Source organism: Podarcis vaucheri (assembly GCF_965113315.1).
Source record: "Podarcis vaucheri genome assembly, chromosome: 5".
NCBI lineage: Eukaryota > Metazoa > Chordata > Lepidosauria > Squamata > Lacertidae > Podarcis > Podarcis vaucheri.
This window is the reverse complement of record NC_138763.1, coordinates 73,432,998-73,449,291: the sequence shown is the minus strand read 5'-3', so window position 1 is coordinate 73,449,291 and position 16,294 is coordinate 73,432,998. Positions and strand designations below refer to the sequence as shown.

General features: G+C 41.7%; 1 protein-coding gene across 13 annotated transcripts in view; it reads left to right on the top strand.

The window, feature by feature from the left end:
• The window catches only part of COL13A1 (collagen type XIII alpha 1 chain), an 89,525-nt gene that overhangs the window by 12,689 nt on the left and 60,542 nt on the right, over nucleotides 1-16,294 (top strand). For all 13 annotated transcript variants that reach the window (XM_082222071.1, XM_082222075.1, XM_082222074.1 and 10 more), the window contains exons 5-10: nucleotides 7,727-7,762; nucleotides 8,309-8,335; nucleotides 9,253-9,279; nucleotides 14,528-14,554; nucleotides 14,660-14,686; nucleotides 15,125-15,151. In XM_082222071.1, the coding sequence (XP_082078197.1) occupies nucleotides 7,727-7,762; nucleotides 8,309-8,335; nucleotides 9,253-9,279; nucleotides 14,528-14,554; nucleotides 14,660-14,686; nucleotides 15,125-15,151 (171 nt within the window). The remainder of the gene's footprint in view (nucleotides 1-7,726; nucleotides 7,763-8,308; nucleotides 8,336-9,252; nucleotides 9,280-14,527; nucleotides 14,555-14,659; nucleotides 14,687-15,124; nucleotides 15,152-16,294) is intronic.

Genomic DNA, 16,294 nt, shown 5'->3' with positions numbered 1-16,294 from the left:
TGATTTTATAGGTTCTATGAAATAGCAAAATTTATTCCTGTTGCATTTTTATTCCCCAAGAAAGGTGCTTGTGGGATTTTTCTGCCTCGGGTGCCAAAACAACTTGAACACCCTTAGGTTTGCTATACCTTGACTTGGCAGGAGGCATGTGTTGCTATTTTGCCTCAGATTTTTATGTGCATATACTAAACAATAGGTATTGCTTCACCTGAATGCTTTAAAAAGGACCCAGAGAGGGCTCTTCTTCACCAACCCAAGGTGAACCATATTAGCAGCATTCAACACTGTAAGAAATGAATTGGTGGTGCTTCAAGATTTTATTTATGGTAAAATTCTAAGAGGTTTTCTTGGGTTTCTTCTCAGGCAAAACATCTGTGAAATTCAGAGAGGTGTAGAAAGTTTGTTGATAAGACTAGCAGAATTTCTCAGGGAGGTCTTGCCACAAAACTACTGTCCACTTTAGTGAAAACAGAATGGGATGTCTTGTTAGTTGACTACAAGAGAGAGAGAGGCATGCGCTGGTGGAGGTTGCCAGGCCTAACCCCTGTCACTTTCAGTTAAATAATGTCAGCTAGGGTGGAAGAGATTTGTGACTGAGGTCTTGAATAGTCACTGCCAATCAGATTAGGCAGCCCTGTGACAGATGGCCTGTCTCAGTACAAGGCAGCTTCATATAATTTATATCTAAAAGTTAGTATCTTTGGGAGATTGCATTATTTATGCTTGGGCTTGCAGATGTAGATAAAACCAGGAGACAAACTGGGGGGGGGGGTGATCCCTGAGGTGCTTATTTGTTTTATGTTGCATTTTTATGTGTTTCAGCCCATTTTATTTTCTGACTGAAAACAAAAAGTTGCCAAGTTTCTCTCTTTTTACTGCCTACTAGTCCAAACTGTTCATATGTTGCCATAATACTCAGTGGCCACAATCTAGCACAGAGTTAGGTATGCTCAGGCTACTAAAACCAATGGTTTAAGTGCATTTATCTCTGTGCTGGACTGTGACCTGTGATTTTTTCCTCCATTGCATGACTAAGCTGAAAACTGCTCCACACGCTAACAGACGTAATATGCCCCTTTCACACTGTTCTGCATACAAACATTACACGGAAGAGGAAGCAGGATTGCACTTCATGACCCCACCCCTGAGCCTCAAAGTGTGTCCCACAGCAGGATACAGATTCCGCATTCAGAACATAAAGTGTTCAGCATGTGTGCGCATAGTCCATACGCAAGGCCAGGGAAACGTATGAAAGGCAGGGCCGGGGCTAGTGAGCATGAATTTCCTCCTTGTGTTGATTTTATACGGAATGGCTATGACTTGGCTTTTTATGACTCAACAGTGTTCTTCTGCAAACAGTAATGAATATCATAAGCACAATGTGTGAAAGGGGATGGATACTTTCCCTCAGTTTTGCATTAATGAGCAGCCCACATTGTGCTGCAGCTTTGGCCGGAGAAGGCAAATTATAACTTTGAATTATGAGTGATGGTGCAACCTGCATCTGTATAATTATAGAGTAGGTTCAGTACTGATTCATCCTGTCCCTTAGCATACTTTCTTTTGGGAGTAAAATAATTTTGCTGCCAGGATTTGCATTTCAAGGATAAGAGAGGCAGGAAAGAAAAATGCAGACACAGAAGTGCTGGGAGCTGAAAGTTTTAAGAAGGCTAAAGTGATATAAAAGAGGCAATTGCACAGCAGAGCGTTGTCTTTGTGCATGATGAATCTAGCAATTTCAGCTTCTAACCAGGAAATGAAATCATACTGTCCGCAACACCCTCTCACTGATAACTTGGCAATTTGCCCACAAGACTCCTGCAACCTGCCTTTTCCAACCCATCTTTGCGGGCCAGTTTTACAAAAATGAAAAGGCATGTTGATTTTGCCTTGAGACTCCTCACTGGAGAGCATTTACCTAAGCTTTATTAGAGTGAAACTACTTGAGAGGAAATAATTTCAGGACTGTGGCTTTAATAAGGCACGTATTATGCTTGAAGTGAATTGTTGCCTGCCATAATCATCAGTACAGGGGAAAATGCTTTTTCTCCATCTCCTTCTCCAAATCAATTGCAAAGATGATTTAGTTTTATGGTGACCTGGTGATAAGCGCTAAGGAGCACCTTGATAGCAAAGAAACGCAGGAGTACTCTGGAATAACAGCATGCTTTAGACAGATGTGAGATGACAAATAGTTTCCAGACTGTCTTTTGGAGGCGAGATGATGTGAGCAGTTGCACATCCAGAGCTTTTCAGCTGCTTAACATTACTTGGGTTTGCTGGCTTGAGCAAAGCATCGTGCTGAGCATGGCAGAAACAGACGCGTTCCACGACTTGGCAGTTCCCAGAGTTCTATTCTTGAGAACTTGATACAAACAACATTTGAGGAAGAGAAAGCTCCATGCTTCTTGGAATCTCTAGTGCTTGAACTTTTGCTCTGGCCTTTTATTGTCTCCAGCCTAAAGAGTCGAAAGGAGCAGCGTAGCAGTTTACAAGGAAGGTATCAGAGGCCAAGTTGCACCCTTTCCGGCTTTCGTCTAACTATTCTTTTCTCAGCCCTTTCTTGTCCATCAACATTCAGAGACAATCTACATGCAGAGATTTATTAGTGAGATCCTCTCCTTTCTTGTTGTTTCGGAAAGCTACGGAGTGGACAGGCCATGGAATTTATAGCAGATCATCTCCCCTTGGTCCTTAGCCCGTGGCTCCAGGTGGTTTTATATATTTTGCCAAAGCCAATATCACCAAATGCAACATCACAAAGCTTAATATTTTTTAAGCAAGTCTACTCCAGTCACACCAGCATTTTAAAAAAGCGCTGTTTGGAGCAATTTAAGGCACTTTATAGCCCCAGTAATTCTCCAAGGAATTTCTAAGACAATTTTGGTCTTCATTCTCTGGCTTGTGAAAGCCCTTTTGTAATATGAAATGGGGAGGTGTAGGTCAAAAAGCAATGGTTTTCAAAGCATGCACTTGGTAATTCTAGGATTCCATGGAAGCTTATTAAAGATTCTTCAATGAAACATTCAGTACGGGCAGGCAAACGTCTCCAAAAAACAGCTTGCCCACTAATACCAGGAATGTTCCCAGGTACAGGGTGGGTGGATGTATTCTAGGTTTCGTTAAAATGGGGAAAACAATAGGATCCAATGAGTGCCGCATATGAACTGAATGACATTTCTACAAAATGCCCTGGAATTAAATAGAAGGATCTGCTAATTTCAGTTCTTTCTGTTTCTCATTTTTCCATTCTTAAATTCAGTTCTCTATATATCGGCAGAAATTTGTGAATTGAAAAAAATAAAATACCCGTGAAAATTCTTCAGTATTTTAGTGGGAATTTCTGCTACTAGACACACTTCTGTATGCAGTTTGACTAATGTGCATATTTTACAAGCAGTTTCCCCTAACATAATGCACTTTTGGTTGTTGTTCTCTCTCTCTCTCTCTCTCTCTCTCTCTCTCTCTCTCTCTCTCTCTCTCACACACACACACACACACACACACATATATGAACATGAACACTTTCCCCTAATGTAATATATCTTTTGTACACATTGATTGGAGAACTGACTTGCAAAGTTCAGTTAAGTATGAATTTTGAAAGATGACTGTCTTTCAATTCTCATCCGGTTTGGAAAATGTGAAACTGAAGGATTTGCCTATACATGTGAACTGAACTGAATCCCCCCTCCCCCACAATCCCTACTTGGAACATTCCACTAACGAGCAGAGGTTCCATGGTAGACAAGCAAATGTCTCAAGAGAAAAAAGTTTGCAAACAATTGCCTTACAAAGTAACTGTGAAACCCTAGGGCTACTTTTACTTCTAAAATGGCTGTAATTTCAGCAGCAGATTTGCTACAGTTTATTGTGTATAATATTGGGACGCGGGTGGCGCTGTGGGTAAAACCTCAGTGCCTAGGACTTGCCGATCGCATGGTCAATGCTTCGAATCCCCGTGGCGGGTTGAGCTCCCGTTGTTCGGTCCCAGCTCCTGCCCACCTAGCAGTTCGAAAGCACCCTCAAGTGCAAGTAGATAAATAGGTACCGCTTTATAGCGGGAAGGTAAACGGCGTTTCCGTGTGCTGCTCTGGTGCCGGTTCGCCAGAGCAGCTTCGTCACGCTGGCCACGTGACCCGGAAGTGTCTTCGGACGGCTCCGGCTCCTGGCCTCTAGAGTGAGATGAGTGCACAACCCTAGAGTCTGTCAAGACTGGCCCGTACGGGCAGGGGTACCTTTACCTTTACCATTATTGTGTATAATAGGATTTCAGACTTCCACTGGCAACAACAAAAAGCCTTCCCTACTTTCTAAATTAGGCTATTAGAAATTAGGCTATTTTTGTACAGGTTATCCTAGTGTATAACCTATGTAGTAAGTAATTATATCTAGCAAATGAGCTACTGCTTGCCATCTGGCTCCTCCTGCTGCTACTATTTAGCACCTGGGTTTGGTTGGTAAAGCTTGCAGTTCTAGTGCAAACGCAATTAGATCCTGCAGACCTGGTCTACCTGTGCCTGTCTTAGATTGTGCTAAGTATTAAATGGAAAGAGGTTGATTTGAGATTTTCAGCACCTTTATCTGGACTCTTCTCAATCTTAAATCTGCTATAAGAGTTTATGATCTTTTCTCCATTTTGTTTTGTTTTGTTTTGTTCAACAATTAAGGTAAATGTAAGCAATTGCTTATATAAACAATTTACACACATGAGTAAACTTGTAACTAAGCACAGAATGTTTCTTTGGATCAGATTGTAGAACAATAGCATGTAATTATTCTTTGTCTATTAGACAAAGAAGGGTGTCACCATTTCCCTGAGTATTAGCAAGTCCCAGGGGAAGTTTTAAAGAGTCAGTTTCCTTGTGGAAGAGAGAAAACTGGAGACTTGTAGTGTTTATAATAGATGTATGTGTTATATAGAGAGTGAGAAGATAGGATGTTATTTTTTATTTGTTTGGTTACATCCGTGTCCTTCCTTCTTAGTGTGGGCTTACAAACTTAGTGATTTACAACATAATGGACCTAAACAATGGTTTAGTGTTTGGTGTGCTGTACATGAATTTGGGCTTACATTTTCCCTCCGCTGTTCCTCCTATGGCTAGTTCAAACAAACCAGCTTCAAACCAGGGTTTGTGATATGGCTGATTAACAAACCATAGTTTAAAACTACTGGTTCTAATTACAGTGGTACCTCGGGTTACATACACTTCAGGTTACATACGCTTCAGGTTACACACTCCACTAACCCAGAAATAGTGCTTCAGGTTAAGAACTTTGCTTCAGGATGAGAACAGAAATTGGGCTCTGGCGGCGCGGCGGCAGCAGGAGGCCCCATTAACTAAAGTGGTGCTTCAGGTTAAGAACAGTTTCAGGTTAAGAACAGACCTCCAGAACGAGTTGAGTACTTAACCCAAGGTACCACTGTAGTTCAAAAGTGAAAGCAGATGCCTGCAATATCCTCATGGCTATTATTGGGTGGGGGGAGTCTGCAAGCCTGATGCTTGTGTATGTAATGCCAAACTATCCTTTAGTGTTACATGCAAACATGGCCGTAAAACCACATCACAATTTTTTAAAACCCACAATATCAATTAAAACAAAAAAGCAGTAAGCCAATGCATGAAACAACTGTTCATGGCACACATACTCGTGCAGTGGCTTTTATAAGCCACTAGCAATCAAGTTCCAGACTATACACACCCAAAGTATGAACCGTTTTGTATTATTGAAGAGTATGCTTATAACAATATGAGCAAGTCCAGTGAAAGAACACTTATATATGATGTACATTACCTTCTCTCTCTCTCTCTCTCTCTCTCTCTCTCTCTCTCTCTCTTTTTCAACACATGTGTCAGAAACATTGTAGCCAGTCATGAGTTGTGACATGTCTCCAAGCACTGATGTTTATCAGAAATTTGAAATCCAATATATACTTGCAAAATTGTCAGATCAGACAAGTAAAAATAGGCAGCATTGTTTCCAGGCACACTTAGCAAGTAAACCTTAAAATTAGCTACACAGTGAAAGCGCACACTAGGTACAGTTGAAATACACGGAACAACCAGAAAGGGACTTCTGGGAACAGGCACACATTTGTTGCTCCATCTCCTGTTGGCACTGCATACCACCCTTGCTTAGGACTGTTCTGGCAACCATATTTGCTTCAACATTTTCCTTATGGGTAAAATGAATGAGGAGATATGAAAGCCAGACAACTGGGCTTGAGTGATCAAGACCACCATCATCTTTGAGGCTCAGTATACATCTCACAGCTGATTGACCACCATTAAATGCCTCATTTTATGGCACTGTGATGCGGTTATATAAAGTATTCCTATAAAGTGATCCCAGGCACTGCAAACTGCACCAAAAGGACTGGTGAGCAAGCTTGAATTTATAACACACATGTAATTGATTCAGAAACTTCAGACAAACTGTCTGGAATTCAAAACGAACCCTTCTGCAATACTGCTGGGCCTCTTTATTTCCCATCATTCATGTGAAACCAGCCTGAGTGGCTATAGCTGAAGAACAATTGAAGGGAAATTGGAAATTACATAGTCTCTTCCACAGAACTGCTTTCCTTTTAATTTCCTCAACACCGGTTATTTGTGTTATATCCTCCAGCAGTTATAATTGTATCTGTTTGGGAGTAGAATAACAGGTTCCTTGAGATAACCTTGCACAGGTTTCTCTTACCATCTCTCCTTCTAATAGTGAGCTCAGGTGGTAAGCACTGACCGGATTGGAGCCAAAATGGACCCACCAAGAAGCAAGAAGGACTTGTCAGCCTTCTTACGGGAAGACCAAAGTTTGCAGAAGCTCGACAATCTTTAAAAGCCAAAGTCAATTCGCAAGAATTCAGTGAGGACTGAGCATGCTCAGCAGTTTGCTTTGTTTGATGGTTTGCAATGATGTGGTGGAATCAGCATAGTAAGTGTCGAATCCATGTGGTGAGGAGCTTCACATCAGCACTTTGTCACATGGAGCGATCTTCATGTAGTTGGGATTCCAAGTGTCTGGCCATTGTACAACTGCTTATTTCCTTTGGGCCCAAGACCTTATTTGCACATATCATCCTTCCTGGTGTGTTTGCTCCAGGTTGTGCAGTTCTTTCCACACTGATTCGGGAATAGGTTGCCCACATGGTTTGGCCTCATGGTGTGTTTGCAGGACACATAAGCAATGCCCAGCTCGTAGAAGACCTATCATTTGCATAGCTTATAAATATATCCTCAGTCAAGCTGAACCACATGGATGGAAGTCTTTCTCTGTGCCCAGAACAGTGTGGGAGCAAATGCAGATGGAACAGAAGCCGCATTAGCAATATGTTTAAAGGTCTAAGACTTGTAATTTTGGGGAGAAAATAAAGGTATTGGGGACTACACTTAAAAGGGTACTGAAACATTTAAAGATTTGTGGTGGCTGAGCATCAACATAAGCATTTTCTGAGTGGTGGAGAAATGTGCAACTTGAGATTAGAGAGTCCAATATTATTTAGTGACTTGCGGTAGCTTCCAGACACCACAGAAATGGCTTCATTTTGTACTAGTTCTCCGCAGTCAAGCGCTAATCCCTCAGGTCATGTAAAACAAGTGTACATATTTTCATCTGGCAAATGATGGAGAGTAGGAAATCACAAGGCCTGATGGAGTGATTTAGTCACACATGTTGCTGTCTCATCTGTTTCTTCTAATCTCTTTTTCCGCTTCATTCTATTCAGGGACAGCCTGGAACAAGAGGTTTTCCTGGGTTTCCGGTAAGTGGCACTGCTAATGCATACTGGTATGTATGAATGATATATTTCTAAGTGCAGCATCCCTTAAACTAAATGCCTCTTGACGCATCTGTTCTAAAAATGGATGGCTGGGGATTGTGTCACAGAAAAGACATTGCTATTTCATTCAGTGCTTTGGTTTCTTTAAAAATGCATTTATTGTTTTAAAAAAATTGCAGGTAGAGAGATCTCCTATATTTTCCTTACAAATGAGTCATTAAAGCAAAAACTGTAACATAAAACTACAAATATGTGTTGTGATTTGAACTAATTTCTAGATCTGTTGCAATGCTTTTTCAGTCACTAGACTCCCTTGTGTTTTCTGTCCAAGACCTGTAAGGTATTCAGTCTTGTGGGCTGTATATATGGGCTATGAACACAGAATATTTGCCTGTTTTAGACTTCATTGCTACATACTTTCTTGGGAGAAAGCCCTATTGAACCCAGTGGGGCTTGCTTCTGAGTAAACCTGTATAGAATTACACAAAAAGTCAACTGCTCACCTCTTTTCTTTTGTCTTAATTTCAGGGTCAGATTGGTTTAGACGGCAAACCAGTAAGTGAATATTTCCCCTCCCCTGACTCTTGTTCTTGCTCATACTCCTAGTCAGCAGCTTTCTGTCAATAACACTTTCAAAATGTTTATCTCTAAATCATTTGTTTCAATAATTCTGGGCAAATCCATATATGTGAAGTGGTGCTGGTGTGCAGACTACCAAAAGACACGTCTTAGAAATTAGACTTGTCAGAAATGTAACTTATATAGTTGGAGACTTTAAAAAAAATCCACCTATCATACTCCAGTGTTTCTATTTCTATGTGTGTGTTTGTTTAAATTTTGAAAACTTTAAAACCCAGTTTTCAGGACACATGGGGAAAAATACACTTACAAGATATGGACCCACATCACAATTCAGCCAAAACTAGACCTGAATAAATATATCTTCCGAAATTCTTTTAAAGCGATGAGGCCAGTAGCGGCCATTGTGGTGAGGTAGAGCCATCCTCCCAACATTTGCATTGCTGCAGGGGCACAGTGGCTGAAAGGTCAGGGCTGTGTAGGAACCAGTGTCAGGAAGGCTGCTCTGCCCGAAATTTGGGCCCTACTGCAAGAGGCCATCTGTATGTATCTTTGTGAGGAGTGAGTTCCAAATGTGTGGGGCCACCTTTAAGAAAGCCTTGTTCCTGCTACCTGCCAGCCTAATGGCTCTTGCTAGCCAGTTAAGAGAGCAGGGTCACAGCTTTCACTTCAATACTTTGGCAGGCTCATCCACTTGCAGGCAGCCCTTCAGATAACATGATCCCAAACCACTTAGGGCTTTAGATGTTCAAACCATGAGAAAACCGTTGCTGTAGGAAAGCAACAGGAGAACGCATGACTAAACGGTAATGACAATCGCAGAAGTCTGAGACTTCAAAATGTCCTAGTAACTAGAATGGCCACCCCTGATGCAGTCTTCCTTTCCATTTCAGGGGCAACCTGGACAGAAGGGAGAAGTGGTAATAAGACTTTAATCTATTTCTGTGCAATATGCTGGGTTGAGGCTGGAGACTTTCAAGCTTGTAAAAGGGCAAGACTGGCAGGGTGGGTTTGTGGAGTCCTCCTTTCAAAATGGAACTAGGATTGCCATATTTCAATAAGTGAAAATCTGGACACAAAGGTTGCTGAGGTTTAAAGCTTTTTGTTTTGTTTTGTATTTTTTCAGATAGTCACCAAAAATGCAACACTTCCAATATGGGCTGCCATATGCCTGGGTTTTCCTGGACATTTTAACCAGTTTCCGAAAATTCCACCAGGACACCATTTTCGAAGGACAAATCCCAGGTGTGTCCGGGAAATTCCGAACATATGGCAGCCCTACCTAGAATAGATCTCCCATTCTTTTCTCTTCCTACTCTAGCAGTTGAAAGCAGGAAAGTGATTTCTGCTGGCAATTTTGTAAATAAGACCTCCACCCCCCCACACACACCACCCTGTAAGCAGCACTAGGTTATTGGGTCATCATCAACAAATTTATTGTACTAGCCTTGACCACTTTAAAAATAAACTCAAAAAAAATTCCAATCCCTAAACAACAAAAGCATTGTATAATAAGAAAGTTAAAGTGCCTTCTAATGATATTAAATATTTTAACATAATTAGAGTAAAACTGAATTCAAGGTAAGATTAAACTAAATACACTCTTAAAGCTCCTAAGGCATGTCCTCCTTTAATACACTAGTTCTTTCTGTTAGATGTTTGCTTGCAGCTAAAGCATACAATGTTGTTCTATATGTAACAAATGGATAAACAACTCCAAAGAGAAAACACATAATTTTTTGGTCAGGATGGGTTGTTAAACTAGACAAAATATTTCTCAATTTTCCCCTTGGACTATCATATAAAGGACATTTTGGTGCATAACGGATTACATTCTCCACCTGCTTTAAATTACAAATGCAAATCTGTTGTGAAACTGGTATCTGTTTGTCTCTACCATTTGACACAGCATAATCTGTAGGCATAGCTCTCAGAAAGCTCTGCATTGGGGAAACACTGTCACTTCTTATTGATATCTAGATCTTCGACATTCCTCTTTGAAAGAATGATGCCAATGGGAAAATTTAGATTGTTGCTCTGGGGGTGGGGGGGTGGGCCAGGAGAACTCCAGAGCAATGCATGCAAGACAAAAGGGGGGAGGGGTGTTCTGTCCGGCAAGCAGAAGTACTTGCACTGACAGATCTATTAGAAGAGTGCAACGTTGAATTCCTCCCCTTGTTCCACCACCAAACTTATCATAATATGGCAGGTTCTGGCAACGCCAAGGTCGGCTGCACTTTATTTGTAGGGTATGACATCACCACTGCACAGGAATCCTTTGTGCATGTGTGGTATGGCTTTATAGCATCAATGAAGTCTTTAAACCAGGTGTGGAGAATCTTCCACAACTTGAGAACCGCATTCCCTTTTGGGAGACCTTCCAGGGGTCAAATGCCCACACACACACACACACACACACACACACTCCCCTTGCTGTTCTCCAAGCAAGAAACATGAACAGTTCAAGGACATATTCCAGCCAGACAGAGACACTCAAGAAGGGTGCAAAGCAAGGATGGAAAGGGATAAGAGTTGCAAGTGCCATATAGACACCCCTGGGCCTCATATTCCCCATCCCTGCTCTAAATTTGCAAGAGAACTCCAGATTCTTGTGAATATACCTGGTACAGTGGTTTTCTCATAGCTGGGCCTGCAAATCCTCGTCTGGATTCCATATTTTTGTGGAATCGAGCTGCATCTGTAGCTGTACCAAAGGCAAATCAGTACTACATCTAATATCAAGTGAAATTTTATAGGCAAACTGCTGCCACCCCTCTTCTAGCCACAGGAGTGGGTAGGACTGGAGCCAGGTTTTTCCCCTCCTGACCCTGCAGCCAGGAGGCACTGGCTTCATTGAATATACCATAGATTCCAACGTATTAGGCAACTGGGCGTATTAGACGACCCCCTAAATTAGCAGCTGCAATTTGGGGATTTGTCTTATAAGCCCAGTTGCCTAATACACTGGGCAGCTCCACGCCAGGAGAAAGCCACCCGGCGCGGAGCTGAGCCTGCCGCCCGCTGCTGCTGCTTCAGAGCCGCTGCAGCAGTGGGGGGGGGGTGGCGGACCCCCGACTTTTTAACCTCTTTTCTGGGGTTAAAAAGTCGCCTTATATGCCGGAATCTATGGTAGTATAGTATCAACATAACTGTTATATGTACTTGGAAACCAAAATATTGTGTGACTCGCTTTCTTGCAAATATTCACTTTTATTGGTCTGGAACCAAACCCGCAATATCTCCAAGGTATCTCTCTCCTTTCCATGATGCCAGTCACCATGAATTTAGCTAGCTTCATGGCTCAACAAGGCTTAATTTGCCTTTGTGCTTACTGTTCCTTGTTGTGACTGCTTTGTTAAGTCCTTTCAGACTTAAGCAACACTGGGATAATTAGAACCTTCAGGAGGATTTGCTGGGTGACTGGCAAGTCTGAAATGCATGGTGAACTGGGTCATCTGATTGTTTCACCATCAGGTGGTAGCTCCTCATCACTCCACCCCTCCTCCATCCAACTTAACGTGTACTTAATAGAAGGATAGGGCGGGGGGGGGGGGCTGTGCTGCTTGAGATGAATGGGGCTGAGTGCTGAGAAACTGTGTTAGGATATCCTGTTTTCATTATCCAGATTTCTTTTTTTTAAAAACCCAGAAATGCTTGTCAGGGAACCCACACAGTTTTGAAAATCAACTCTTCACAAAATTATTCAAGTCAATAACTTGGAAAGCAGAGTTAGTAATAGCCAGATACAGGCCATTTAGCCTATCTTGCTTGTAACTGGACACACTTTCACATACTAAATTCCTGGTCCATAAATTTTATCCACCTTGTTAATTCTGCTGCCACCCTGTGTGTATTGGCCCTGCTTTACAAAGTATCTCATTTCAGTGTATGTATGCTTCGATTCCTGGATTGCTCAAGTCATGCTTTTATTTTCTACGAAGCTGGAGTTTTACCCTGTGTCTAAAGCAGAGCGAACCACAGGATATAGTGTATACTTTGCTTCCTCTCTGAGTTAATGAAATAATCCCACCCTACAATCTATCAAATACTACAGGCCTGTGGTCTGGCAAGCTTCTGCTTGCTTTGGCCCAGAGCCTACAGAATTCCAATTTAACCCCACTGTTCAAATTAATTGTCACTCTGTTAATATAGTATATTTTCACTACATTATTTGTTGCAGGCAGATGCTGAAACATGCCGTGCTTTCTGTATCTGATGAATTGATTGTGAGATTTTCTTTTAAATTAAGTTTTTGGGGCGGTATGCACATATTTTGTGACCCTCTAAGTCAACACAGCCCACCAGGCATGTGTTGTGTGGGCCAGCCAGGTGTTTGAGAAAACCAAAATGCTTTGGGGGGGGGAGGGAAGCTCCAGGCAGGCGCCAAAGACAGTTTTATTGAGCCTCTGGTGGCCTGTGTTCAGCTCACTGAGTCACAAGTGGAGCAAGTCTCCACCAGGCATATTTTCAGTGCATCCCAAACACCAGAAAGGAAGAGGCCAAGCGCAAGAGATTTTAAATAGGCTAAAACCTATGACTGTGCTTCAGTTGACTTCTCCATCACTTTTCCTCAGAGAACTGTATCCCTAATGGGCATCAGAGGCATGCCAAAATATCACAGAATAGTGTGCAAATGAGAGGTATGCCACACCCTGTTGTTGCTGTAAAAAATGTATGCAGGTCCCTCTTCAGATAAGCTTGTCATGTCAGCACTATCTTATCTTTGAAGAGAATGTAAAAAGACATTTAGCACACATCTCACATCATGGCCTGATTTTTATTAGTCTAGCTTAGTGTTTCCCAAACTTGGGTCTCCAGCTGTTTTTGGACTACAATTCCCACCATCCCAGACCACTTGGTCCTGCTAGTTAGGGATGATGGGAGTTGTAGTCCAACACAGCCGGAGAACCAAGTTTGGGAAACCAGCTAGCAGCTGGACGCTATTGTCCTTTGAATGTCGGTTGTTGCTGTTGTTTTGCTACTTTTTGGTTGCTTTCTTTTAGTTAATTAATAGGCTAATGCTGCTGATTTTATTTTTAATTGGGCACCTGTTCTTTTTGTTTATAAGCCACCCAGATCATTTCACCAGACATGTGCACATGTCACAGCATACCTTAGCAAACTAGATTAAGGGGTGCAGTGGTGTTGAGCCAGAACCACCACCTGCTGGCAAGACAATAAGACCGCCACCTCACTGTGGATTTCACACTTGTCATTCACAGGTCGGGGCCCTGCTGTGAAGTAGCTAATATTCCATCCTCCACTCTGCAAGAAGCAGTGGACAGTTTAGACTTATTTGTCCCATGTGTGAAAAAGCTTTTACTCTTCCTGTATTAGGAATGGGTCAATCTGTCAATTTCAGTATCTTTCAGTTTCTCACTTTTCCACTCTTAAGTTCAGTCTCCACATTTCTACATTGGAATATTTTTTTAAGTCCTCCAGAAAATTTGTTAGCATTTTTGTGCAAATTTCTCATGTGCATTCTAAATGCATTTTTGCTCAGTGTGCACATTTTTCAAATCAAAATGTATATTTGATTTTTTATTGTCACTAATATATGCATTTATGTGCACACGTTACCATAGTCTGTGCATTCTTGTACACATTGTTTGGCTGGAGAACTGCTGTGCAAAATCTGGATAAGTCTGACTTTCTTAGGATATCCATTTTGGTACACAGTATTGTTTTGAAAAGTGTGAATCTGTCGTCTTTAAATGCAAACAGAACTGAATTCCTCCCCCATCCCTACTTTTGGTGGTGCTACTCCTACAGACTATGCATCCCACTGCCCACACTGCTGAATGTTCCTGGTAATTATGTCACTAGTGGATAGTCTCTCCTGATGGGGACTGCACATGCTGTAAGGATATTTAATTGATGTTCAGCATCACCATGAAATAATGATTTCCCACATCTGCATATGGAGTAGGTGACATCTGTAACAGGCCCAATTAAGATATGTTACTTGGAGGATCCTAAGGATACCTGATTATGGAATTAAAAGGTTTGGGTGAGAATTATTGCAAAAGGGGGTACAGATTGCCTGTGTTTCCTGTCTGTAATGCCAGTTTTATCTGAAGCTTACATCATGTGCTGTCATATTCATCATATTGTTCGCTTTGTTTTTCACTCGATGTAACCTCTGCTTGGGTTTTCCTCCCCTCAAAGGGCCCAGCTGGTCCCAAAGGACAACCAGTGAGTAATTACTTGTACATACTTTCTGCTCACACTTATTTTTGGCATTCCTTATCACCATTATATATGCGACATGACTCTATATTTGTCTTCTACTTTCTATAGGGAACCGCTGGACAAAAAGGAGAAAAGGTGAGCTTAGCAGAATTAACATTCTACCTACAATAAAAAAGGGAGTTCCATGTTGGTTTGGGTTTCAGTTTCTAGAAATACCTGTGTTCAAGGCAGGCTAAAATAGTCGTGTGCTCTCTTAAAGAGGATTTTAACTCACATTAAAACGCAGGTTTTTCAGGAAACTGGAAGCTGAAACAACCTGGAACTCCAGGCTATTCATGTACCCTGAATCAATAGTCTCAATATCCACAGTTGCTTTTGAAAATAATGTCACCTTTGCACATTTGAATTCATGGACAAAGTCCAGTCCACGGGATGCTTAAATCAGCATTATCCTCACTGACATGAATGCATTCAAGTCAGCAATGCACCTGCTATGAACCTGTCTCCACGAATCTATTTTGGTTACAGCATTCATGATGTAAACTATTTTCTTTTAATCTCCTACTTTTGCAGGGTCAATGTGGAGATTATCCACACAGGGTAAGCAGACTCTTCTATTTTGTTTGTAAAGTGACCCTTGCATATTATCCCTTGTTTATTTGGATGGAAATATAGAACAAGAGTTCTTAGAGTTCATCACTGGCTCCTGCAGTCCTTTCTTCACCCCACCCCCCATCCACATAGATATTTTATTACCTGACTGCCTTATTGGCAGATACAGTGAGTGCAGAGAGTTTTTCGGGAAACATTTCACCAATTTCTCCATCTGGCTAGCAGATCTGCCAGTTAGGATTGCTCTGCCCAGTTTCTCTGCATTAGAACCATAGAATTGTAAAGTTGGAAGGGACCTTGAGGGTCATCTAGTCCAACCCCCTGCAATGCAGAAATCTCAGCTAGAAAGGCATACATTGGGGCTGAAATTATTATAGGGACATAGGTTTAAATACTTCATATTCAGCATTTGAGAAGTCTCCTAATAAATATAACTAAAATCCGGCCCTTATCCCAGAGAGATATAGATGTTCTGTTTGTCCAGGATCCCGAGTGATGACAGGATGCAGATAATGACCCTTTTAGAGGTATCTGAAGCAGAAGAATGCAGGGAACAAAGGCTGGCTGATTGGCTGAGTGTTCTGGCCCATATAATTACAACAACAGAGAGCCAAGTATATTTATTTAGAAAAGCAGTGTCAGTCAATTGCTATGGGCTTTTTATTTTTAAGTTAGAAGCATATTTTGCCTGAGCAATGCTCTGAGTTCAGCTGCACTCCCTTGCAAGTTCTCCCAGTGCTGATCAAGATGAAAAGGAGGGTCCACAGAATATTAAAGCACTGAGAAACTAATCGGGGTAAAGAGGACTTGACCATACCATACCATCACAAAGAAAAAAATAGTGTGGCTTACTGTCTCTGTTGGATATTTGGAATTGTTATTTAAGAAATTATACCTTCCCATCTCAGATGGTGCTTTCAGCTACAGGAGATCTACATAATAAGAGGAAATATAATAATGATCCACATCCTACGAGCAAATAGATTAAGGTGGAGAAGCTCTGGCAAAGCTTTGCAAGGGGAGTATGCCTTGAGCCTTCCTCTGCTACATTCTCTACTAACCGGCAGCCTATGTTTTGTTTCTGGGGGTGAGGAAGCTGAGAGTTGAGCCGCAGCCAGCGAAGTTTGAGAT